Below are 26,900 nucleotides of genomic sequence, written 5' to 3' on the forward strand. Positions count from 1 at the left end.
CCTCTTACCTCAGTTGTCTACAGTCCTCTTCCCTGAAGCTTTCAGACTAGAGTAAGTGAAGAATCTAGTGATATGTGGTACAAAGCTCTAACTTTGTACATTCTTCCATGCTTGTTATTAGTAACCTAATGTATCATTCTTGCTCACATGGCTGTGAATATCTTGAGGGCAGGTCCTGTGGGCCATTCATTTCTTTGCTACCAGTGACTCATACAGCCCTCCCCACGAACACATGTTGGCGTCCAATGAATTTTAATGAAACATTCACTCACCTAGGTTTGGGCTCCAGATCTTGGGAACAAAGTGGTACTGAGTATTCACACTTCCTGTTTCATGATGATTCTCTATGAGTATCCAAAGGATTCTGTCTTGTTGTGATGCCACAAATATATAATGGTTGTCTCTATGCTTGAGTGCTATCCTTGAATTGCAGCAAGAACATCTGTAGAAAACTGTGGCTTAGAGTATGAAGGGATCTCCTCATGCAGGCTGATGATCTCACAGAATCTGTTCACTGCCACTAAGATACAACTGCTTCCATGTCCTTTAATACTGTGGAAGACTACAACTACAACATCTTATCTCTGACTAGAAGCAAAACTTGAAGCTAAATGAGTAAGGCTTTCTCTGCTATTATCACCGTAGAAAAGACTGGCATGATGATGGCTTTGGAAATATATAAGGATGTTTTTGACTTCTTAAATCATATACTTGCCTTCTCAATATTAAGTTAACAGAAAACTCACTCACCTTAGAAATAAGAGAGAAAAACTTCTTTTCAACATTGATACTTTATAGGTGAATTTGAGCACTTGATTTGATTTTCAGAGCTAGCAACTCTTTAACTTCAAAAAGAGAATCTTTCCTACTTCTTAAAGATATCCTTATTGGTAGGTTGGGCTGTTGGTTGTGAGGAAAGCTGTTATATAAATAGTCTTGTAGTATTGACACCTCTGAGAGTTGTTGACATGGCCTGGGAGGAGGGACATTGACTGGAGGCACCCTTGGTGTGTGAAGGTCCCTCAATGGAAGTTCACTTTGCCTTTGGTGCCATGCACATCCCTTGTTCAGAGTGCAGTGCCAACCCCATTAAAACTCTTAAAAAGCGGAAGAGCTTGAGGACAGGAACAGCCCTGGGTTCAACTTCAGGTTGTCAGTAATGAGGCATACTCTGGATAAGAAAGGGAAGTGACAGGAGTCTGGGTCGGGTGTTAACTAAATCAGTGTACAGCAGGCCTGCCTCTAGTACCTGGCAACTACCCCTATACCTTTAAAGTGTTTGTTTATCATTTATTCCTTGGATTTTGTGTGTGGGCCGGTTATATAGTTTGATGGTTCAGGTTAATATGTAAAACATGGAGAAGCAATAGGGAATGGCGAAATGGATTGAGGAACTGTAGATGAACATAATGAGATAAGACAGTGAAGGAGTTTCTGGAGAAAGAGCCTCTTTGCCTCTGCTTGGAATTTGACTTTGCAGAAGAGAAGAAACCACACATACTCACACACCATAGAGCTGATCTGGAGTTCAGAGGCTCCAGAGGGCCAAGGAAGGCCCTGCTGTGTGGGGAGAAGTGGCATAGCCTATGACCACAAGAACTGCCCGACAACAGAACAATTACCGTGACTTATGCATTTATGTGTGAATCAAAACAAACTCTAATGGCCCACTGTGCACATATGGCCTGGTGAACCCGATCACATGCTAGAGCAAGTCAGCAGTGGGTTTGTGGACTTGTAGCTATAAAGCAGCCAAAGTGGGAGCATTCCAAAAAACACTTCCCTGGTTAGCATGTTGTGAAAGGCCCTTCAAGATCCAACCACTACTGCCTTTCCATGCATGTTTGAGATTTTGTTTCCACGCATCCTGCTCATGGCTACTTGACCTGAGGCAAGTAAAAAAATAGATCCTCTGAGTCTCACTTACCATGCCTGTTAAGTAGGGTTACATATTCCTATCTCAGGGGACTGCAGTTATTAAATTAGACAATACAAATAAAGTTACTAATAGTCTTTTTGTCACTGTTGTTGTTGTTTTAGTACTGGGACTTAAACATAGAGCCTGGGTATTCTTTCTAAGCGTTTTCAGTCAAGGCTAGTACTCTCTCACTTGAGCCATAGCTTTACTTCCAGATATTTGCCTGGGCTGGCTTTAACCATGATTCTCAGGTCTCAGCATCTTGAATAGATAAGGATTACAGGCATGATCCACTGTTTCTCAGCCTCTAATAGTCTTTTGTTCATTAGTATTGCAGTACAGCACTTGCTTGATTTCTCTTTTCTTTTTTGGCACTACTGGAGTTTTGAATTCCGGGTTTTGTGCTTACTAAATATTATACCACTTGAGCCACACCCCCAGACATTTTTTTTGGGTGGGGGAGGAGGCTGGAATTGGTCTCAGATGCCAGTCTTCCTACTTATGCCTGTGGAGTGGCAGAGATTACATGTATATACCAGCATACTAGGCCCAATTTTTCATTCCAGAAAAAATGTGATGCTTTCTTCAATCTCTTTTGTTACTAAGTATTCATACGTTTTTATGTTCTTACCAGAGTTTTCTTGGCATTGTTGAATTCAATGCCAAATATCCCAATTGTCACTGAAAAGCAGAAGGCTGTTTCCTTAAAGCCTAATACATAGCAGTTACTCAAATATTTTCTGAAAGAGTATATATGGAGAGATTCTCTGGATCATTTTGATTCTTAGTGGTTCCAGATGCTTTCTCGCCTCTATTCTCCTGCCCTAAATTGGGCCTTTATTTTGTATCAGAATCCAAGGCAGGTGCTTTGCATACAGGATGTCAATTATGAACCTTGCAACTGGAGGAGGCAGCTATTGTGTGAACTCTTGAGGAGGAGTGCAGAGCATCAATTAGTATAAATGCCTCAACTGTAAACATCAGGTCTCTTTTAGCCATTAACCATTATAGACACAACTTGAAAACTGAGCAATCCTGTGGTCCAGCATGAAAAATGAGACTCAGATTTCTCCCACTCCAATCTACTAAATCTCCAGTCATTCCCTCCCCTGACACCTCTATTGTTTGTGTCTTACCAGGATTAACCAGACCAGTCTATTTTTTGAACTCAGAAAATAGAGGAGAAATATTTCCTAGCTTAAAAATTAAGAGCACAGAAAGTTAAATGATCAGCTCTCCCTTGTTGATTATTTACTGTGTGCTGGCAGTGTACAGCTAGAGACTTCTGGCCCATGGCAGGATTATCCTGAGGAGTGGGGATGAAGGTGTATGAAAACAAAATGAAACAAGAACAATAACAACAACAAAACCCACCAGCTAATATGCCTCTGATTTTCTCCAGCATCTTGGAAGGAGAATATTCTGGTCTGTCTTTTACACAGGATGAAGCCATGATTTAACAAGGTCTCTTGCGGCATGGGGCTGTGTGACTCCTAAACGGGGTGAACGCAGATGCCTCTTGTGTGCATCTGGCTGCTGTGTCACCATCTCCCGGGCCTCAGCAACCCACTCTCCCTTCCCTGTCTGCCCCAAAGGGAAGGATGGAAGTCTGTTCCTTCTTACCAGGCTGAGCATTCAGTTACCACCTCATATGTCAGACAGTAAAGTGGAAAAATAGCTCTTACTGTTGACCCTGACATCTGTCCTTCAGGGGAGAGCCAAATTCTCAAATTGCCAGGCTCAGTGCAAGTAAGCCCACACCACACAGAGGGTATCAGCACACAGTGGGTTATACCAGAATTCACACATCCTCAGAGCCAGGTGGAGGCTAGGAGCCAGGTTCTTTTTAATCTTGTCTCCAACTGCAGGTTGATGAGTATAGAGAAAGCAGAACAGGACACAGAACTGCAGAAAGGGGGCTTGGGTTGTTCTTTGAGAATGACCAGGTAGAGCAGGGCCCTGTCCTTTTCAGGTAGCCTTCCTTGTCCCCTTCTCTGTAAATCAACAGCAAAAGCTACCACAGAAGGAGAAAGACCGAGGCCCTTTGGTTCATTTGACTTTTGTGGTTCCTAAGTAGCTTAGAGGCAGCCAGGTATAGTCGGAAAGATATGAAGTCAGGTCCATAGCAAATCCCCACCCTGCCGTCTTCGCACTTGCATAGCCAAGGGCAAGGTTTTGCACTTTGCTGAATCACAGTTTGTTCAGCTATGAACTGAAGGAAATGGCACAGTTATCATGAAGATTATGGATGAGAATGTAACAAACAGCCCTTAGGAGCTGCTTAGCTAATTATAGTTCTTTCCCTTTTCCCCTGTGTTCATTTGCAATGCCTTTTTATTTAAAAGTAAGAACATTTGTAATTGTCATCGATTTGCAAATTTAACACACGGCAGATTAATAATATACAATTTCTATTTAAATCCCCCCCACAGGACTTGTAACCCTGTCCTACATCATGTCATGTATTTTACAGATAGTTGGCTTTTCTTCCCCTTTCTTTCCCACTAAGGAAGTCCAGATGGGCCCCAGATACTTTTCTCATACCCTAGCTGGCCTACTCCAAGGGTTAAAAATCAGGCCTGCTTCCCATCCAGATGATCTATTCATAACAAAAGCTGCCTCCTGGCCGTGGCCCACAGCTGAATCTTGTTACTCTGAAGCCATCATTTCATTTGTTTCTGATTGTTCTACAGTGTTTGCATACCTTACATATTAGTATGATCCTTTATGGACTACAGGCCAAGGTTAAGTCCTTCCAGATCAACTTTCCCTGTGAGGGCTCTTTCTTCTTTAAGTCCCTCTTGCCTCTTTTGCAAACTAGTTTTCTTTTGTAAGAACTCATTTAAATAGTAAAATCATTGTAAGCATTTCTCTTTAACTTCAGGCTCGCCAAATATTCTTGTGGTACTGCTGTTAAGTGTGAAGGAGAGGGAAAGACAGCAGTCATGGAAGTTATTTTCTTAGCCTCTGTTGAATCAAATAAGGCACATTTTCCATTCATGTCTCAGTGGGTCTGGGCTGGCTTTAGACTGATTTGGAATGTGATATCTGTATATTTTGATCTTATCTCCTCTATTGATCATATTTCTTCCCTTTTTTTTGTCCTACAAAGTGTCTTAGAAAAAAGATAGGACTCATGTTAGATTTGAGTTGACATTCTTATTCTGTACTGGTTCTAAGGGCAGGAAAGAAATTCAGTTAATTCTTTGAACCTGAGTTTTCTTCTGTGTCAAAACTATATACGAATTGGGCTTTCCTAGGTCCTAGATAAGAATGTGTATAAGAGTGACCTACCTGGAGAGAATAGAGAGAATTCTCTGGCACATCACTTCCAGAGACTGCATGGCACCCACCACACTGGCCTGTGAAGGATTCCGAAGTCTTGTCTAGATCTGTCTGGAATGAGGGCTGAGTTCAGTTTTGTCAGCTGTGGACATACCGACATATGTGCCATTTATGTGCTGTTTTTGCTGCCATACTAGGTAAACCAAAGCATGTTGGCTTTTATTCTCTCTCTTCTCTTGATATTCAAGCATCAGTATTTTTAATGGTCCCATTGATCTCCTTTTTAAACAGAAATGTATGGGATAATCTCTTTCCAGTGGTGATCTCAGAGGATGTTTGGTAAATACTTCTCAGTTTATTGTACTTCTGCACTCACATGGAAAAATGACCTAAATGTATGTAGATGGTAGTAATTTTGTTTTTGTTTTTGTTTAATTTCTCCTTGCGTACCATTTCGACTTTATCCTCTTCTATTGTGGAGAACTTTCTAGAGATCAGATTCTTCAGGTCTAGACTTGCATGGATGTACCCTGACTTCCTGAGCCAAACCTAGGCGGCAGGCATGGTTTCTTTTGGGGAATACTCCAAATGATCATGCCTTTTCTTAAAAAGCCAATCAAGGCTCTCTTTGCCTCTTTTTATACAGCATAATGTTAACAGACTAAGCTTCCGTTGTACTTATTTAATCCTCCATAGATCTTACACATAGAAACTAATCCTCCTCAGTGGCTGTGTTCCCTTGTTTATTTTTCAAGCCAGTGCAATCTTCATTTACCCCTAAAGAATTCTAGTGTAGCTAGTGTCAAATCTTTTTTTTTTTTTTCAAATTAAACTCGCTCACCCAGCTCTAGTCCATAAATAGGAAATACACCTTGGCTGGTGTGGAGTTGATGATATTAACATAGCATACAGCTCCCTGAGGTCACTGAATGTACCAGGCACTGTACCAAGGCCTGTAATAGAGTGTGCCACATTTAATCTTTGCAGATGTGGAAGAGACATCCTTCTTGTTCCACATTACAGATAAAGATTCCAAGGACCAAGGTTACGTACAAGTTAAGACAAAACACTGGATATCTGTGGTCAGATCTTTGAGACAGTTTCTGAAGCCAGACATTGGTATTAAAGAAAAAGTGGTTTCAAGGGAAACCCAGAATCTGATCAGAGCACGACAGGAGGTAAAAGTGACCACAGTTTGGCAGTCAAAACTAAGGAGATGTGTGCCAGAGACACTGTGTAATAGGCACCACAAATGTGTGGCAAGAGAAAAGGCTGTGTCATCCCCATCCATCTACACCTGCTTATCAGCCTCATTTGGGAGGTTGTCCTCTTTTTTAACTGAACCCCATGGTCTACAGGAAGGATCTGTTTTTCCAAATAACTAGTTTACAATTTAAAAAGAAAATTGATTGGGCCCTGTTTGAGAACCACTTAGTAATTAGTATTGTGCTTTCCTTCTGGGGGATTTAGGGGAGATAGAAGAGTCCAATGTGGCCATTTTACATCAGAGCAACAGAACTGAACCTTCAGCCAATGAGTCCTGTGCAAACTTCTTCTTCATTAGCTCCTTCATTAGCTCCCTTTCTTTCCCGGTCTCCCCAGCCTGACTCTCCTTTCTTACAGTGTCCACAGAGAACATCAGAAATTGTTTACTCACAACAGATTGTTTGACTTGTGAAAAAAAGATGCGTGGTACGATTTTATGTCTTTGAAGTCCATGACTTGGAGCAGTCTAAGGTGAGATGGAGTCTGAGGTCACAGGAACAAGTCAGGCATTTGTATACAGGAGATCGAATGTGGCTTTTTGTTTGTGGGAATGAGATCTGGGGAACTTTTGGAAGACCTCAAAGTTGGCAGGCTATTCAGTGTCTCTTGCAAAGCAATTTTGGGTGTGTTAAGTATAAGTGAATGAGAAACATATGGATTAAATTTCTATTGTGATTACATATGGGTTTAGGAATGATAAAGAATGAGGAATTCAGGGCTGAAGGAGTCCAAAATATTTTACAAATAACTTAGGACATCACACGCAGCATTTGACTGCCTTCCTCCATCTCAAGCTTGGGGGCTGTCCAGTTTGGTGCCAGACCTGTTCAGTGCCCTCTGTTGGCTCACACTGCTAAGCCAAGAGATTATCGGTAGACAGATTTTATATGTTCCTCTTTTGCTCAGATTGAAATAAAGAAACTCGGTTTCTAGGAAGTGAAAACTCTTTAGTAGAGAATTTCCTTTCAGAAACCTCCAACTAGAAACAAAAGATAAAGCTTGAGCTTTACTAGCCATATGTTGGTAAGGGGTTTGGCAACATATTTCTCCCCTCTACCTCCCTTATAGCTCTGGGGATCTAACCCAAATCCTTGTTGTGCATGCTAGGCAAAAGCTCTGCCACTAAGTTATATACTCAGTCCTTAGACATGTTTTATTTTCTATTACTACTTTTAATTTTAGTGACATTGTCATGTTAGTGAAAGAGTAGCTACATCCCAAGTATGTGTAGTGATTTAGTTTACAAGTACATATATACATATAATATACATATATACAAATATCTATTACATGTTGAATATGCATTACATGGTATTTATACACAATATTACAACAACTTACTGTAAATAATGCAGAGAATTGAGGAAGATGTTAACAGGACTGCGATACTTCGTGCACCGTTAGGGCAGATGTCAGGGTTTAAAAATGTCATTGAAGAGGAAATAATACTGAGTAAAATCTTAAAAGGACATATAAGAGTTAGGGAAAGTGAGAAGTGAGAGCTTACAGCAACAGAGAAAAGAATTCATGAGGATTCAGAGGTGAGAAAGAAATTAGCACACAAGGGGAATTTTGACTTGTTCAATAAATCTGGGCCTAGTCCATGATGTGCTTACTACCACAAATAAGTGACAGAAGCAGAAATGCTAACATATGTGATGAAGCCAGTCAAATAGGGAAAACCAGATCATGATGGAAGCAGGCTAGTCTAAGGTAATGACAATAGGTAGAAACAGAAAGTTTATAGTTGAAACATAAAGTGAACAGCAGATAGGATAAAGGAGCCAGTCAAGAGAAGTGGTATCCCCCCCACAAGAGTATCCTCAGGAAGAAGGATGGAAATCACATACCGACTAGACATATAGGTCAAATAGCTAGTATGGAATCCAGGATCAAGGTCTTGATTTGGAATAGGCATGAGGCAACCATTAGTGTAAAAACAGTCATTATATACCAGAGAGGGGAAGAGTTGACTCCAGGAGACATAGGGACTAAAATGGACATAGGAGGAAGAACCTGCCAAAAAGCAAAGCTAATCATGGGGAGAGACTGGGCATGAGTTCTGGTCAATGAACTCTAGTCATTCCACTATCTCAAAAAGGAGACAATCTAAATCATTTGTTGTTGAATACTTTTTGAGATTCTACTATATCCTAAGTTCATTATGTGCATAATACCACTCAAGGCTTGGGGATAACTATGATGGATAAAATGTTCCCATTTATAGGAAAGAAAACAGACTCAGATTCAGAAACTCACATTGCCAGTAAATGACCTGATGAGAATTACCTAGAATTGTCTGACCCTGAAATTTGTGTGCATATTACTATACCACATCCACTGTCTTGAAGAGAGGACATGGTTTTTACTTCACTGGTTCATAGAAGAGACAGACACATTAATAGCTCATTATAATTCAACCTGAGAAGGGCAAATCTAGAGGTGAATGCTAAGAGCTCTCATTCATAAACAGATTTCTCTGTGCTCTTTTTTTTTTTTTTTGATACTATGTAATGATCGGGAAGCTGGCAGGAATGTGTATAAATGGCTTTTCTCTAGTAAGATGATAGCCCAGTCCATTTGGAAGAAGAGATGAGCCACCATGGAAATACCCAGTCCCACACATGCCTGCGGCTACCCTCGAAAATCCCAACCTGGCTGGGGGCACTCAAAACAAAACCTCCTGTTCCCTCTCAGGACTACTGGCGCCTGGAGCTTGCCTCCTGCCCCTGCCAGAGGCTTAGGCCTGGCCAGACTCAGAATGATGGGCTGGAGAAGGCAGAACAGATGGAGCTGGAGCAACTCCCTGCTCCTAGCCAGTCATCTACACCAGAAAGAGGTGTGAGAAGGCATCCAGGCCTTGTCATGCAGGGAAACTCGGTGGATAGGAGCATAATTTAGATGAATCTCTGCCAGTGGCATCTATTCCTGCAGCCAGTTTGGGCACAGACAAGCAGGAGCACATGGAAGAGGCTTCTCATCCCAGCTTAGCATTTGTGATCTTTTAGGAACCTGCTTACCCTCTTGGTGCCTATGTCTTCTGCTCTCATGTGGGCTGATTGTATTTGAGGCCACACACCCCCAGGGTGACTTTTAAATCTGAAAGGACAGGTGCACAACATGTCACTTGACAATTGAGTGGTCTCCAGGCCTCTTTTGAACCCCAGCTCCCACTAGATTATAAACTTCTTCGGGAGGACAAGAATGCATTTACTGCTCTGCTCAAAAGTCCAGTCTTCCATGTTGTTTATGTTTAGAACAGTAGTTTATACTCAACAAATATGTACTGAACATTGTGTTCATATAACAAGTTTCATATAGTAGGTATTAAATACAACCCCTAAAGTTGGAAACTGGAAAGAAAAAGATCTCCAATAATTTTTGCCACAGATTAACAGGATGACAAAGCAAGTAGGGCCTTGGAAAAGTCCGAAGAGCAAGAAGTTCTTCAAAGCCCAGGCCATGTAAGGCCACAGTGTTGTTTGGAGATATCTCATAGGAGATCTAAGAGGCCAGCTGGGGTGGAGTGACTAAGCCTCATGGAATCTCAGAAAACCTCAATAAGAAAAAAGACTATTTCTAGTCTAGTCAATTTATTTCTTGGTGGGGAGAAAGAGATCTAGTAATGGAAATCAGTTGATGATTCCTGTTGGATCCTGAAATTACTCCTCTTCTGTTTATTAGCTATTTGACTCCTAGCTTTCCTCATTGTGAAGCTAAGTATAATAATAGGATCTCTGTCATTGGATTGTCATGAATATTGAATGTGTATGTAAAGAGCCTAGAAGAGCTCATGGCAAGAACAAATACCCAATAACTATTAGAAAGTACCATGTTGTCATTGTTACTATTTATTTTTATTGTCACCTAAAAAATAGAAGGTCATCTCACGGTGGCTTTTTCACAAGTAGAGCTTTTGAAAAATTGAGTTTTTGGTCAGCAATAATATCTGTGAATGAAAAATCGTATCTATTCTTTAAGCCATATGATGTTTTATCTAAAATAAGATGCAAAAGTTAAAACTTGGCCCTCAATATGTGTGTTCATCTCCATGATGCTGAGCTCTTTTTCCTGGGTCACCCTCCCACCTATCTAAGCTAATACTTATCCAAAGCTCAGCTTCAGTGCTGCTACCTCTGAGACTGAGACGTGCCTTTCCTCTCCCAGACAGTTAGCTCGCTACTAGCCAGCTACTCCTTCCTTTGGGCTCATACCAGTTGTCCTCCCACTGCACTGTAGCTCTTGGTGTGTTTGTTTTTGTTTTTCTTTTCTTTTTCTGATGCTATTTGCTTTGTCAGATTAGGGATTCTGAGTTTTGACACCATGTGTACACATTATTATTTTTATGGCCTTACTGTGGATCTCATTCCTGTGCAACCAGATGTTTTCTTTTGTTGGAATTTTCATAATTCTATTTATATCACAAATGATTAAAGCATATGTCAAATGTCTAAATATAATTTAAACAACAATACTGAAATGAATTACCATGCATCTACCAACCAGCCTATGGAAGACAATATTGCTAGTATCATAAAAGTACAAAATCTTTCCTTCCCTTTTTTCCTCTTCCTTCCTTCCTTCCTTCCTTCCTTCCTTCCTTCCTTCCTTCCTTCCTTCCTTCCTTCCTTCCTTCCTTCCTTCTTTCCTTCCTTCCTTCCTTCCTTCCTTCCTTCCTTCATTCCTCTCTCCCTCCCTCCCTCCCTCCCTCCTCCTCCCTCCCCCCTCCCTCCCCCCTCCCTCCCTCCCTCCCTCCCTCCCTCCCTCCCTCCCTCCCTCCCTCCCTCCCTCCCTCCCTCCTCCTTCCTCCCTTTCTTCCTTCCACTTTAAAAAAATTAGTGCTGGTACTGGAGCTTCAACTCAGGGCCTCTCTCTCTGACTTAGCTTCTTTACTCATAGCTGATGCTCTACCATTTGAGCCATGCCTTCACTTTCTGCTTTTTACTGGCATTTGAAGAGAAGAATCTCTCAGATTTGTTTCCTTGAGCTAGCTTTGAATTGTGATGCTCCATCTCAGCCTCTTAATTAGCTAAGATGATAGGCCTTTAATAGTCTCTGGTGCCTGGCATAAGATACAAAAACCTTAATTATACTATTACATAAATATCAACTGATCTCTTACATAATTCTGCATGGTGTTTAGCTCCTTGGGGTCATTTTAATTCTGATTAATTTTGGTGTGGACATGTCCCATAATAAGCAATCCTTCCAAGTTTTACCATCACTTTTCTATATCATTACTAAGAATTTTGACTAAATGAAGGACAAATAGAGTCCTTCCAGTGGTGTGATACCAGTTACTTTTGGTAGTGGTTGTTAGTCTCCTGCCTCTTTATTATATAGGCCTCAGGCCAAAGAGAGTTCGTATTTATTTGATATTTAACTTGGAATAAAATGTTCATATGTGACAGCCTGTGGAACCTTCGCAAGAGTCCTCTAACTTGCACATCTTTCTTAGAAGTGAGGAACCGGAGGCTTAGAAAAGTTACCTTGCAAAAGATTACATGAGTATAATGTGGCAGAGTCAGGAAGAGAATCATGCAGGGTCTTTGTCCTGACCCATGCCTTCTTCAATCTGTCCATTTGTATGGCAAGAAAACTTATGAAAGCCCCTTGGAAAGAAAGGTTGCCATACATAGTTGCCCTCAAGGCCGGGGAGTTTTGTTCAATTTGAATGAATCTGCTGGCTCCTGTAGCCCTTGCTTTCTACCCTTCAGACACAGATGAAGAATTTAAAGAAGCACTGGTTACCTAGTAACAAGAGAATAATTTGTCAGAGGCAGTATGGAACCCATAGACCATGTTATGCGACTCTTTTATGTCTGGGTAACATTGGATACATCTTTGCCTCAGTTTATGAACCTGTATAACAGAGATCATGACAACATCTTCCCTCAGGGTTGTGGGGATTAGTGGATTTCATACCAGTGCTGTGCTTAGAGTAAGGCCTGTACTAAGTCTTTGGTCAGACTTTGTTGTTGCTGCTGCCAGGAGCACCATTAGGACTGGCAAGACAGCATCCTCTATGGACACCTGTCATCTGTGTGTTGCAATGTGCTTTCTCGTTTTTGGCCACAAAGCAGCCTTCAGGCCAAGATAGCCATCAGCCTGGAAGGATCTTTCACAAAAATATTTTCAAATATTTAGGTTTACTGCAAAGGATTACAGAACACATAAATAGACAAATGTGCATTCTCTTTCTCTCTCAAAACAAATGTGTCTGGTTTTCCCAAGAGTTCGGGGCTTAGCAGGCAGTGGGAGTACTCTTTGTTTCCTTACTTCATTGCAAGTGTGTGATGAGAAGCATGTGCCTTGCCAGATGAGTGAACATAAACAAGAGTCTGTTCGCCACCGTCTCCCTAGGCAGTGCTAACTAAAGTGCCCATGGACATTTGTGAGCTGTAGCCAACAATCCTCTAGTAAAATCCTGCTGCACTAACATTCTTAATTGTAGCACTGGAGATAGGAGCAGGGGTTGATCTGTGTCTTTCCTAAGCAATACATGGGGAAACAAAAGTATATCCAGAGGTTTGAGGTCAATGAATACTTGGTTCAAATCTCATGTTGGCTATTAAATAGCTGGTGTGTGTGTGTGTGTGTGTGTGTGTGTGTGTGTGTGTGTGTGTGTGGTACTGGTGCTTGAATTCACAGGCTGGGTGCTTTCACTTAGCTTTTTCAGTCAAGGCTGGAACTACAGCTTCACTTCTAGTTTTTTGGTAGTTACTTGGAGATAAAAGTCTCACCAACTTTCCTGCAAAGGGTGACAGTGAAACATGATCCACAGATCTCAGCTTCCTGAATAACTGAGAGTACAGATGTGAGCACCTGACTAGCTTATGTAGCCTTTCTGTCAAGTGAAGCTGAGAATTCTGGGAACGAGAGTAGTACAGGACACAAAAGGATGATTTGGCTTTGGTGAGTGTCTATCAACCTTTCCAATCTCTGCTTCCCAGATAGTTATAGAGTCTGTCTGCTTTACCCCAAAGAAGCTCTAGACTCCTGTTTATGGTTGGCATAAAGTGAAATTTTCACAGGACAAAGCAGGGTGATGCAAATTATTACCTGTTAGAGTATGTTCTTTGTGTGTGGAGCACTCTCCCTGCCTCTCATGCATACACAAATACCCTCACACTCACTGGCCCCATAGAGTAAATTCTGTGTATGTTTTGCATCTTAATTCTTACCTCACGTCCTCGGCAAAGCTTTCTCTGATCCTGAGATCAATCATATACTCCCTCCCTCCTGTGCTCTAAGAATACCTTTTGGCTTTCTTTCCTTCATCTATCACAGTTATAACTGAGAATTTGATTTAATACTTGTCTAGGAGTAGCTAACTGTTTGGGTGGGACAAGGGGCCTTTTAAGGACATGAGACTTTCAGTGCTCAAACAAGTAGAGTCCTAGCTAAACCTGACTGACTAGTCACTCTGGTCTTCCCGTCGGGCATGCTCCATGAGGGTGGTGCTCTTCTGATACCATTTATCTCATTTCCTGGCACACATCTGGATCAGGGTATGAACTAAGGAGACATCTGTAGAACGAGAATGAGTATGTCCATATAAGTTAATTTTTTTTTTTTGGTAAAAGTTTGACTTTTTCTCCCAGAGATTATCTTTCCCAGTCTTTGAGTTAAGTGCCTCCCTTTTAATAAATTGCCCTTATTTGACAAAATTTAAAGTTAGCAATGTTACATAGTTTCCTTGCATTCTCTCATTCCCTTCCCATTTGAGGTTGGAAATCCTACTGATTTGAAAAATCACTGGTTTAGCAAAAAAGAAACCAGAATAGTTGGCATCAAGATAATGAAAGGACTATTTCTGTACTAAAATGCTAGACCGTAAAACTTATGAAACAGAAATTATGAATATTCAGTTCACTTTGCTATCTCAAGAGCTCATCATAGTCCAAAGTATATATAGTCAGGGCTGAATAGATATTTAGCTGAATAAATAAATGGACAGATTTTTCTGTCCTGCCTCAAGACCTGTGGGGGTAGACCTACTATGCCTAATTCCCCCCCCCCTTTTTTTTTGCCTTATAGATGAGTGAATATGTGGCATTTTACTGCCTGTCTTGACTCTTCTTTATACACTTTGCCTTACAATGAAATAGGTTACCATAGTCTGCTACAAATAACATGACAGTGTCTTGACTCCCCATGGGGCATTGTTCATGAATACTCATTCCATTTCATCTGACTAACCCCTTCTAGTCTTTTAAAGCCAACCCTGCATCCCTCCTCCAAAAAGCCACTCTGTACCATTTGTCCTGTCAAAAATATAATCAGAGCAAACTGAAGGAAAGTTGATTGTCATGTAAAAACACAGGTTGTGATCATTGACATTTCATCCCAAGTAGCAAAACAAACCAATAACAAAAGAATTGTACTTCAGCAGGTAGGATTCAGCTTATAAAGCTGAAGAAGCAAAGCCAATACACAGCATAAGAATTGAAGCCCATAACTTGAGTGTAGGGAGAACAATGGAAGAGGTAATATTGATGGAGATGCATTGTGCTCATAAACTGACTTCTGGAACTTAAACCTCTTTGTACATGTACTTAGTAAAAAATATTTTTGAAAAAGAAAATAGAGGAGATGCTTTGATATTTCTCTTGGTAGGCTGTTAGGTATTAATTTTGTTTGTTTGTTGTTTGGAAAAGCACATCTGTTTAAGCTGGTTGTCTGTAGCTAAGTGGTTTAATTTCACTGAATTATGCTGAAAAAAGATGCAAAGTAGCTGGATACAGGTCTGTCATCCTCTCTACCAAGTAGGCTGACATCTGAGGATCTTGATTTGAAGCCAGCCTAAGCAGAAAAATCTGAGATGTTCTTATCTTTAGTTAACAAGCAAAAAGCTATAAAGAGCTATGGAGCAAGTGGTAGAATGCAGCTTTGAGTGAAAAATCTAAGTGAGAACACAAGGCTTACATTATAATTTTGTTAAATTATTCTTGCAACCCATGTACTGATGGTTCACAAAGTATAATCCTGACTACTTAGGAGGCTGAGATGTATAGGATGGCAGTTTGAAACCATCCTGGGCAGAAAAGTCCACTAGACTCCACATGCAAAATAACCAGCAAAAAGCAGAAGGTGAAAGTGTGACTCAAAAGATAAAGCACCAGTCTACCAAGCATGAGGCCCTGAGTTCAAATCCTGGTACCTCCAAAAATTGATACATATTTACAAAATACAATGATTACACTTTGTGCTTTGTTTATGATTTGAAGTAACATTTTAGGAAGATCAGGATTTTAGTTTTGACTGCTTGGTGTGGGTAATTGGCCCTGGGATATTTATTTAAATAGTGGCTTCTATTTTTACTTTTCTCTGGCACACACTTCACCCTCTCTGTTCTTCTTCTAACATGCTCTTTTGTCCTTACCATCCAATTTATGGCTTGTTGTTTTTAATATTTATGTATAAATATAAATCAATCATATTGAAAAGGAAAAGCTATATAAATATTTCAGTCCATGGATAAAAGAACTCTGACTTTCCTCTGTTCCCAGAACCAGGGGAAATACTATTAAGTGGGTAATAAATGTAAAAGGAAATAATTATATCAGTTATTTACTCTCACAAAAATGCTAGGTAACAAATCTCAAAATCTGGTGTTTGGCTGAATAAATCTGATGGACATGGAGCAGTTAGCTTCTGGTCTCACATGGCTGTCTTATGTAGGCCATCCCTTGAGATAACTGCACTGACTTGGCTCTGTTGCCCATGTCTTTTCATATGAGGCACATGGCTCAAGAGAAGGAATACAAGTATTTGACTTTCAGAAGACTAGGCCTTGACTGTGTTACCTCTGCTTCCTTCCCTTGACAAAGCCAGTCACAAGGCAGACTCAGATTCAAGAGGCTGAGATCAATGGGAAATCAATGGGAAATACTCCTCCTTGGTAAGGATGTACATATAGGAAGAAGGGTGGGAAAAGGAATGCCAATTTTTGATCTCTGCCAGCAAGAGGAAGCCTAACGAAATGCTTCATCATTTGAGAAGTGTCTTTCCAAAATGGCAGCTTTTGTACCTTATCATATGCATGAATTTATTACAAAAGTCTCAAAAGATGGAATCATGATCTTCCTTGGGAGAAAATGACTTCACCATATTAGAAGATATTCAGTAAGAATCTAAATTCCAGGGGCTGGGGATATGGCCTAGTGGCAAGAGTGCTTGCCTTGTATATATGAAGCCCTGGGTTCGATTCCCCAGCACCACATGTGTAGAAAATGGCCAGAAGAGGCGCTGTGGTTCAAGTGGCAGAGTGCTAGCCTTGAGCAAAAAATAGAAGCCAGGGACAGTGCTCAGGCCCTGAGTTCAAGCCCAGGACTGGCCAAAAAAAAAAATAATAATCTAAATTCCAGTCATAGAAATGTCAGATGAGACCAGGATCGGTGTTTTTATACACGCCCTCACAAGTTTTAATTTTTCATTTCCAGATCAGCAAAGACCCAATTTTTGTGCCAGGCGTCTGGGGGCCTTATTTCTCAGCCATGGTTCCTGGGTTTTGGCTGAATGAAGGTGGTCAGAGCGTTACTGGAAAACTGGTAAGTTGACACTTTTTCAGTTGGGTTATGATTATTCTTTTACCACTGACTGGCCTGTTTTGTCATACTGCCCACATACCCACCATCTGGAACACTTATAGACTCCAAAGTTAGAGTTACTGTTCTCTCAACATTCAGCCCAACAGAAAGTACACCAGCAGCATGTGTTTGTTAAATGAATAAACATGCTTGGGTAGTGATGCTATCTCTTCTTCTCAGTCTTGTTTTCCCTATTAACCTATTTTTATCAGAACAATTAAAATGTTAATCTACTTTTTTAAAATAGCAAAGTTACTCCTCTGTCAAATCTTTTTTTACTTTCCTATAGACTTGGAGACATACTTCAGATCATTATTTGACCACATCATATCCCTGATGATCATACCCTTTACTCTTATGAATGAATCTGTCACTTAGGCTAGAATGTGATGAATTCTTCCTAGTTACAGCTTCCCTGTCTCCCTTTTACTTCTGTTTGATAGAATCTCTGTACCACCTTGATGAGTATACTTGGACTTTTAAGACACATTAGCTATTATCCTGTTGTGTTTTCTTTTTCTTTCTCATACTGGAGTTTGAACCCAGAGCCTCATGCTTACTAGGCAGACACTCTACAACTTGAGCCACATGGAAGCCCTATTCTCTGTTATTCTTACAAGTTCATTAATCTGCTATTCAAGAATAGCATGATCTTTTTAAAGACAAGGGCTATACCACTATTCTCTCTCGATACACTTTAGGACCTGATCAGTAAAAGGTTCTTAGTAGAAATTTATTGAATTATTGGAGTTGTCCGATAGATTCAGAAAATCTATATAATTGAGGTGAAGACTATTAACTGACACAAAGATAGGTTAGGAAATTATAAGGAGAAGGCATTTGAGCTAGTCAGAATATCAATGGGGAACATAGAAAAAGAAGGGTAGAGAAGATCTTTTTTTTTTTTTTTTTTTTTGCCAGTCCTGGGCCTTGGACTCACCGCCTGAGCACTGTCCCTGGCTTCTTCCCGCTCAAGGCTAGCACTCTGCCACTTGAGCCACAGCGCCGCTTCTGGCCGTTTTCTGTAAATGTGGTGCTGGGGAATTGAACCCAGGGCCTCGTGTATCCGAGGCAGGCACTCTTGCCACTAGGCTATATCCCCAGCCCAAAAGTCTGAGGTGTTTTTTTTTTTGTTTTTTGTTTTTTTTTTTGTTTGCAGTCCTAGGCCGTGAACTCAGGGCCTGAGCACTGTCCCTGGCTTCTTTTTTGCTCAAGGCTAGCACTCTGCCACTTGAGCCACAGCGCCACTTCTGGCCATTTTCTGTATATGTGGTGCTGAGGAATCAAACCCAGGGCCTCATGTATACGAGGCAAGCACTCTTGCCACTAGGCCATATTCCCAGCCCTGAGAAGATCTTGAAGGCAGGAGAATTTACATGAGAAAACATGGAAAGGAAAAATAACAAGGCATATTTGAGAATAATTTCAAGTAGTCCAGAATTTTATTTGTAGCATAAACTATTCTTAGAAGAATAACTAACTTACAGAGTAGTGGTCACATCTCAAGAAGTTCCTGTAAAACATGCTGAGGAATTGAACTTCATCTCATACACCAAAGGAATCAGAGAAAAGTTGTAAGAGAAGTTGTGCATGTTCAGATCTCAAATTGGCAAAAAAAAAATTCAATACATATCCTAAAATATGAAGAAAATTGAGGGAAGGGATAGGATTGGAGGGATGGGTGGGAATGTTGAAAGGATGACATTGATCAAGATGTACCATATTAAAAATCTGCTTTGTTGAATGGCAACTCCCTTGTACAACTACTTAAGGATAAATACAATTATTTTTAAAATTGAAAACCTACCATTTACTTTGGGCATCCCAAAGTTCTAATTCAGTTGTTTCCATTCCTGGATATATATTGGAATTATCTAGAGAATTTTGAAAGATTAGAATTCCTTAGACTTAACACCGCAACATCCTGAGATTCTTCTATAATAGATGTATTCTAGAAACCAGGCCCTTAAAAATTTTAGTAAATACCTAAGATTAAGAAACAATGGCATAGAAACAGAGCCAACAATTACCCACATGTTTTATTGGGTAAATAAACAAGTAAATGAACTGGTCAAAATAAAGAACCATTGGTTAGAACAAAAACAAGAACAACAACAACAACAAAAATTCTGTTACTAACTAGGTGAAATAAGGCTTGAGAATGCATGGTCAAAAGAAGAGAGATTGGTTTTAGTACATTGATAACTATAGTAAAGATCACATGAGTCTGATGAGTCTGAATATCAGTGGCTATGATGACTGGATTTGTGGTCACAAGATTATCATGGACTCGGGGAGGTTGGATGAGAAACTCAAGGAAAGAGAGACTTGGGCACAGATAAGGAATTTCACATTAATGTTTAAATGTAATTACAAAAGCATTACATTGAAAGTATCTGTTTGTGACCAGAGTTCCTTATCACCTGGTAAAAATGTTCAGCCAAATTTAAAGTGATCAGATCCAAAGTTGGATACAGATGCAAATAACCATTACTTTATATTTTTAGTGGATTCATATCTTGTCTCAAATTTTTACTTATTTTTATTATCTTTAAGTAGTTGTACAAAGGGGTTCCAATTCAATATGTCAATTTATGAGTACAATACATCTTGATCAGTGTCACTTCTTCCATCATTCTCCCCTCCCCCATCTACTTAACTGTCTCAAATTTTCTCTCGAATTATGTGGAAATATAGATGGGTAGATGGATTCTACATGCATATCCTGGGTTCCTACTCTTGGGCCATTCTACAGAAATGAAATAGGTAAATCAGACTTCATCAGTCTCTGATCTTAAGGATCAGAGGTAGGGTGTCTGAGTACGAAGTAAATAATATCTGATTGGGCTTAAACACTTGTGCTAAAAAGAATGACATGCATCATTATATGCCTAACATGTGGTGGGAATGAAGCCCACTTTAAATTCCCCTCTTTAAACTAATACTCTGAACTGGGCATAGTGAAAACCACATGTCTAATCTCAGCTACTAGGGAGGCAGAGTAGAGGCTTAGTGAATTCAAGGCCAGATCAGGTACAGTTAGAAAGTCGCTGCCTCAAAAATGAAACATATGGGAACATAGCTCACATGGTAGGCCCTGGGTTCAATCCTCAGTAACACAAGGTTAAATATCTAGACCCTTTCTGTGGTATATTGATGACCAAGTACTGAAATGTAGCATTTTCCAACCTGTCACAGTATACTCACCCTTAGCATTCCAGAGCTAACAAATGGGGTAGTCCAGAAGCTTCTTAAGGAAGGATAAAAAAATCAATAAACAAATTGTGTGCATAGGATGCATTGTTTGCATGTCCAATCAACAACTTTTCAGAGATTTTATGCAAAATTGATATTGTTATGTTTGGAAATACCTTCCCCAGTGTTTGGTTCAAATTTTTCCTTGTTGTGAGTATAAAATCATTTTGATCTAATGTTGTCTTATGTGTTTGTGAACAATAATGAGTTAAATCTATTTCTTGAGAGTAAAATTTAATATATGACCTCTTTTTGCCATTACTAAAAATTCTTCACTGTATTATAGTATCTTATAGGAGTCATAAGAATTATTATTCTTTATCTATTCAGTTAATTTTGTACCATTAACCAGTCAAGTTGCCTTTGATGCTCCACTTTGGGCAATTCTACATATACAGTTTCATCAGACATAGACCTGGAACATGATTGACCCTGACCAAACAGGACAATATCTTAAGAAATAAAAAAGCTGGCATAATAAAACAATTCTGAATCTACAACAAAAGCAGACTACCCATTGATGTATGAAGTATCAGTGTAACAGAGACAGAATTTAGGTCTTAAATACGAGACTAGAATGCAAATGACCATTGAAAATAGAATTTTTTTTTTTTTGCCAGTCCTGGGGCTTGGACTCAGGACCTGAGTGCTGTCCCTGGCTTCTTTTTTTCAAGGCTAGCACTCTACCAGTTGAGCCACAGAGCCACTTCTGGCTTTTTCCATATATGTGGTGCTGAGAGCCCAGGGCTTCATGTATGTGAGGCAAGCACTCTACCACTAGGCCATATTCCCAGCCCCTAGAAATATTTATAATTATTTTAACTTATTGAATTTTTTCAGTGAAGAAGATACACATATATTATCTAGTTAAACCTTAAATTGATCCATAGTAATCATAATTCCTAATGTTATATTAAAGGTTTATTTCCATTCTTGATTCTAAGGATATCTAGTACTCTTTTTTTTTAAATAGATTAATATTCTTTTTTTTCTTTATTATCAAAGTGAAGTACAGAGGGGTTACAGTTTCATACATTAGGCAGCGAATACATTTCTTATCCAACTTGTTACCTCCTCCCTCATTTTTCCCCAGCCTCCTCCTCCCCATTTCCCTCTCCTCCTCCATGAATTGTACAGTCGGTTTACACCATATAGTTTTATAATTATTGCTATTGCACTGGTTTGTCTTTTTATCCTTTGTCTCTTGATTTTGGTATTCCCTTTCCCTTCCCTAGTTCTAATACACGTATATACAACATCCAGGGCACTAAAATCAGTTACAGTGGGATATCTAGTACTCTTAAAGCTCCTATGAGATAAATCTTATTATCTGGATTTCACAGGTGGATGTTTGAAACTCAAAGCATAGCACGGCCTGGAGAAGTGATTAATATGTATGAACTTTTCATATAGTGCTTTTATAACTTACTCTCCTTTGTCATTTGCCAATTCTGATTCATTCTTTTTATAAATGCAGATCTCTGGTTTTCTTTTTTTTTCTCAAATTTTTATTATCAAACTGATGTACAGAGAGGTTACAGTATCATACGTTGGGCATTGGATACATTTCTTGTACTGTTTGTTCTCTGGTTTTCAATCACACAGTTGCCATACTGTAATCTGTAGAAGGAAACTACATATTTTGTTCTTTGCTTCATATGTACATCTTACCTAATAAGCCATATTAGAAATGGCTGCCCTAGTAATTGTTCACAATGTATACATAGTCTTAAAAACACCAGTTAATGCGAGATAAGGGAGGAAATGAAAGAAGCGGGGTGGGGGGGGGAGCCAAGTAAGGTAAACGAAGACAATAAAGACCAGAAGAAAGAAGGGAGGAAGGGAGGGAGGGATTTATGGCGGGAGGGAGGAAGGGAGAAGGGAGGGAAGGAGGGAAGGAGGGAAAGAGGAAAAGGAAGAGAAAGATAAGAATGGTATATTTGAAGGAAAATATTGTGTTTCATTTTAAATACAGACTTTCCATTACCAAGAAAATTCTCCCTTCCAAGTCTGTGACTAGATTGATACTTTAAAAGAGAACCTTCATCTGGTTTTCTTGAGGATAAAGAGAAAAATGAGATAGGATGTTTTCTGGCTCAAGAGCCTTTACAGTTTCATTTGACTGAGAATTGCACTCATTTTTCACTCATTTCATATGCTTTCATTTTACTGCTGTCTATTCTTGACTGAAAGGCACATACTCCCTTCTTATGGGTGATTGATTTTAGTTGTTTCACCTAGCACCCATCAAGGATTGCTTGCTGGTTTTCCTGAATAATTGGCAAAAAAAAAAAAAAAAAAAAAAACACATGGCTTTTAACCCAGACTTTTTCCATAATACACCAAGCCCTACATTCACTGCATCCAGATGTTGGTGCTTATTTCCAACAAGCTTGGCCATTTCCCCCTCCAACTGTTCTTGCCTGTGTTATTTTGAAGTCATTTTTATTGGAGGAGGCATTGGGTAAAGGAGACTGAGTCATGTTCCTAAGCTACTTCTCTGTAGCATTGACTTTCTGGAACAATTGATTCAAATGAGTGGCTAACATGGGATTGTTTTATTTTAACACCAAATTAGGAACTTGAGTCACTTGATATGTTATGTGTGCTTGGGATTGTAGGATATGTTCACTGAGTGAGACTATGTGCTCATCTCAGCAATAAGGCTGCTCTTTGTGGGACCAAGCTTCACTGGATGATAGTCTGGTGGTGGTGGTGGTGGGGTGTGTGTGTGTGTGTGTGTGTGTGTGTGTGTGTGTGTGTGTGTATGTGTGTGTGTATGTGAGAGAGAGAGATGAATATGCAGTGTGCACAGTTCTGTATAGACTGTGGACATAATGATTTTATTCATTCAGTCAGTAAGTCATTCTATCATGTTACAGGGACTTCTTGATCAATTATACAGGGCCAGGCTAGAATGAGATTGCTCCAGTAGATCCTCAGCAAATGAAAAAGTTGGTTGCAGAACTGATCATTACAATTTATCATAACACATAAAAATAGACTGTACTAGCCCTGCAGCCTACTGAAAAGGTAGGAGCTCATACTTGATGAGTACCTGTTTCATGCCAGGTACTTAAAGGCCCATTATGATTCAGTGTTTCTTCTGATCCTTGAGAAATAGGCTTTATGATATTGGTTTTTATTAGTGAAGAATCAAGTTGAGAGTGGTGAGGTAATCAGATGAAAGGTTTACAGGTCATTTTAACTCTTCAAACATATAGTTCAAACCTAATTTGCCCACCAGAGGCCCCAAATCTTTCTCAGACTAGAACTGACTCTTAGAGAACTACCTTTCTGAGTGTTATATATATAGTTCTCTTTTAGACTCCCTTTAGAAGTCACATGCCGGGCTGGGGATATGGCCTTGTGGCAAGAGTGCTTGCCTCTTATACATGAGGCCCTGGGTTCAATTCCCCAGCACCACATATATAGAAAATGGCCAGAAGTGGCGCTGTGGCTCAAGCGGCAGAGTGCTAACCTTGAGCAAAAAGAAGCCAGGGACAGTGCTCAGGCCCTGAGTCCAAGGCCCAGGACTGGCAAAAAAAAAAAAAAAAAAAAAAAACAAGAAGTCACATGCCTCTTGCCTATAATCTGTTCTACTCAGGTGCTGAGATCTGAGAATCGTGGTTTGAAGCTATCCCATTCTGGAAAGTTTGTGAGACTTTTCAATTAACCACCAAAAACACTCTGGTTCAAGTGGTAGAGAGCTAGCCTTGAGGAAAAGAGCTGAGTTCAAGCCTCAAGACTGGTACAAAGAAACAAAAGAGCAACTATTTCCAGTTATAGGGTGATATTCTTTTAAGTTATCTTGTAGCAGATACAGTTGGCAGGATTTGTGGAGGCATGCAAGAAAGATGTGTGTGTCATTATTAATGGGTTTTCTGTGTGGACTGAGGTATGTCGCCAGCACTTCTCTGAACTAATTGGAATGCCTTCATGGATACACACTTCAGCTCTGTAAAAATAAATGCCTCCCTTTCCTCCCCTTTCCCTGGCTCTCATGGTATCTTTTGTGTACTCACCTGGATTCCAGCACAACTTCCTAATGGGTTTCTCGTTTCTAATCTTGCTCCCTCTAATCCCTTGTCTGCACTGCAGCTACAAAATTCTTCTCAGACAGAGATAGCCCTTCAGTTGTCTGTAGAGCAAAGTCCAAATTCTTCATTGAGTTTATTTATACAACTGGTATTTATTGAGTAGTCACTAAATGTAAGGTAATGTTCCAAATGGGAAGATAGAAATGAATAAAACACCCTCTGTTGTCCTATGACCTCAAGTCTATAGCCTTCTCAAGCATACATTCTGACAGGAGACTGATAATGCCAATAAACACATTTAAGCTATCAGTAATTAAGAATAATAGAGGATATAGCTTGTGACTTCAGATGGGCAGTTTGCAGTTTTAATCCAGTTGTCAGGATAGATTTTACTGATGCAGCATTTGGGCAAAGAATGGAGGGAAGGAACTAGGCATTTACAAGCCTGGGGAAAGGTACAGCAGGCCAAGGCAATGACTACTGTGCAGATTCTGAGTAGAATGCAGGTCTGGGATATTATAGGAATATCATGGAAGCCCAATAGTTATAGAAAATGAACCACTGTGATGGTTATTAAGCACAAGTTCAGAGAAAAGGGGTTATTTCATTGGTGATGATAAGGCTTTTAGCTTTTATGATAAGGAAATAATGAGCAGAGGCATAATATAATATGACTTAGATTGTTAAAGTCTCATTGTGCCTGCTGTTGTCTATGTTGAGAACCAACAGTGAGGGGGTCAATCAACATTGACAAAACAGAGAAGCCAGAAAGAAGCTAGAAAGGGATGCATAGTGGGAGTAGTAAAGACTGATCAAGTTTTTGATATGTTATAAAGTAGAACCAACAAGATATTTTTTGATGGATTGGCTGTGAGGTGTTCAGAATAGAGAGGAGTCGAGATTTTTAAGCGGTAACATTGCTATCATTGAAGAAAATAGATTGGATGTCAGGGAGGTGTGAGAAAGAATGTCAAGGATTATGCCCAGTTTTCTGATTGTAGTAATAGATATGCTGCCAAACTTGAGCCTCATTATTTGTCTTCATGTTGGTAACGAGCACCATCATTTATATATTTTTTATTGAAGTAAAAAAATGAGGATTAGCGTTTGTCTCTTTTCTTACAAGGCACCAGTTCTATCTATTGGAATTATGTCGGTTATAACCTCCTTTAAACTAAATTACCTCTATAGTGAAGTATAGGAAAGACACGGAGTGTTCAGGCTTCAGAATTAGAATTCTGGATAAACAGAATGTGTTTCATAGCAAACAATCATACACACTTCAAAGACAATCTGATAACCAGCAGATAGTATTTCTATGTACTCACAAAGTGACCATTTTTATTGCTTGTATTTCTTGATTAAGATTTGTTTCCATCTCCATCTAATATCTTTTTTCTTTAGGCTTTCTCCAGCATTTCTTATAAGGTCAACAGCAAAAGATACATTCTTTCATTTAAATGTATTTATTTTACATTCTCTCTCTCTATATATATGTAATACACACACACCTATATATACACATATATACACATGTAGATTCATATGTATATGTATATACACATATGCATATATATATATGCTCAACATGGAACTAGTGTTTGACCATTTCTTTTTCTTCTTTTTTTCCTTCAGCATCTAGAGATGTGAATGTTTTATATTTTGACACCATTGTTTCTGAGGTATTTTTTTAAGGCTTTACAATTCTTTATCCAGATGAAACTTTGAAGGCAGGTATCATGGTGCATGTCTGAAATCCCAGCTACTTGAGAGGTGGAGGCAGGAGGATCATGAGTTTGAAACCATTCATTTAATGCAAAGGTTTTGATGTATGTAGGCAGCTATACAAAATATAAAATGCTTTCCAGCATCTAAAACTTTAATTTGCAAACAAGCAGGGCAGATTTGACTAGCATCTCTGACTAGCTTAGCTCTCAAGACAAAGATGAGTTTCAGTTTCATAGACTTCTCTGCCTTTCTACCAGAGTCAGTATAGCTCTCTACTTCTGTCCCTGTGTCTAAAGCGAAAAGAACTGTGAAACTTAGTGAGGGTATAAGAAAGTAAATTGAGAAGGAATATTTCCAAAAGACTGAAAGCAGGTTGTCTCTATGGTGGGACTAACCCTGATACCACATTTCTTAACATCTATCATTGTTTTTATTATTCTTCCCTGTGGGTCATTTTTCTCTGGCTGCTTTTAAGATTTTTCTTTTTATCTTTGTTTTTATTACAGTATGCAGAGATTCAGTGTTGAGTTCATTTTCTTCTTGAATTTGTAAGATGATGTCTTGTCTCAAGCCTGGGAAATCTTCAGCATTTCCCTGCTACTGAGACTCTGATTATACATATTAAGACCTTTGACTCTCAGCTCACTGGCCCCTAAGAGACTTCAGGATGTAATTTTTCTCAGAGAATGTTCTCATGCATATTCTTTCCCTCTCTGTCCTGCTCTCTCCATCTCTCATTTGTCCTGTATTTTTAAGTTCATGACTCTTTGATCTAATAATCTCCAATCAGTCCTCAGACCTATCAGCTATTTATGT

The 26,900-nt window shown here is 39.5% G+C and overlaps 1 protein-coding gene across 7 annotated transcripts in view; it reads left to right on the forward strand.

Moving 5' to 3' along the window:
• The window catches only part of Fggy (FGGY carbohydrate kinase domain containing), a 380,313-nt gene that overhangs the window by 242,739 nt on the left and 110,674 nt on the right, over positions 1–26,900 (forward strand). For 6 of the 7 annotated variants that reach the window (XR_007211617.1, XM_048351429.1, XM_048351432.1 and 3 more), the window contains one exon: positions 16,915–17,022. Coding sequence is in view for 6 of the 7 variants with exons in the window: in XM_048351429.1 (XP_048207386.1) it covers positions 16,915–17,022 (108 nt within the window). In the remaining variant the exon portion in view is untranslated. Of the gene's footprint in view, positions 1–16,470; positions 16,610–16,832; positions 17,023–26,900 lie in introns of those variants that run through there. The other variant, XM_048351433.1, reaches the window with a different exon arrangement.

Source organism: Perognathus longimembris, chromosome 7 (genome assembly GCF_023159225.1).
Source record: "Perognathus longimembris pacificus isolate PPM17 chromosome 7, ASM2315922v1, whole genome shotgun sequence".
Classification (NCBI taxonomy): domain Eukaryota; kingdom Metazoa; phylum Chordata; class Mammalia; order Rodentia; family Heteromyidae; genus Perognathus; species Perognathus longimembris.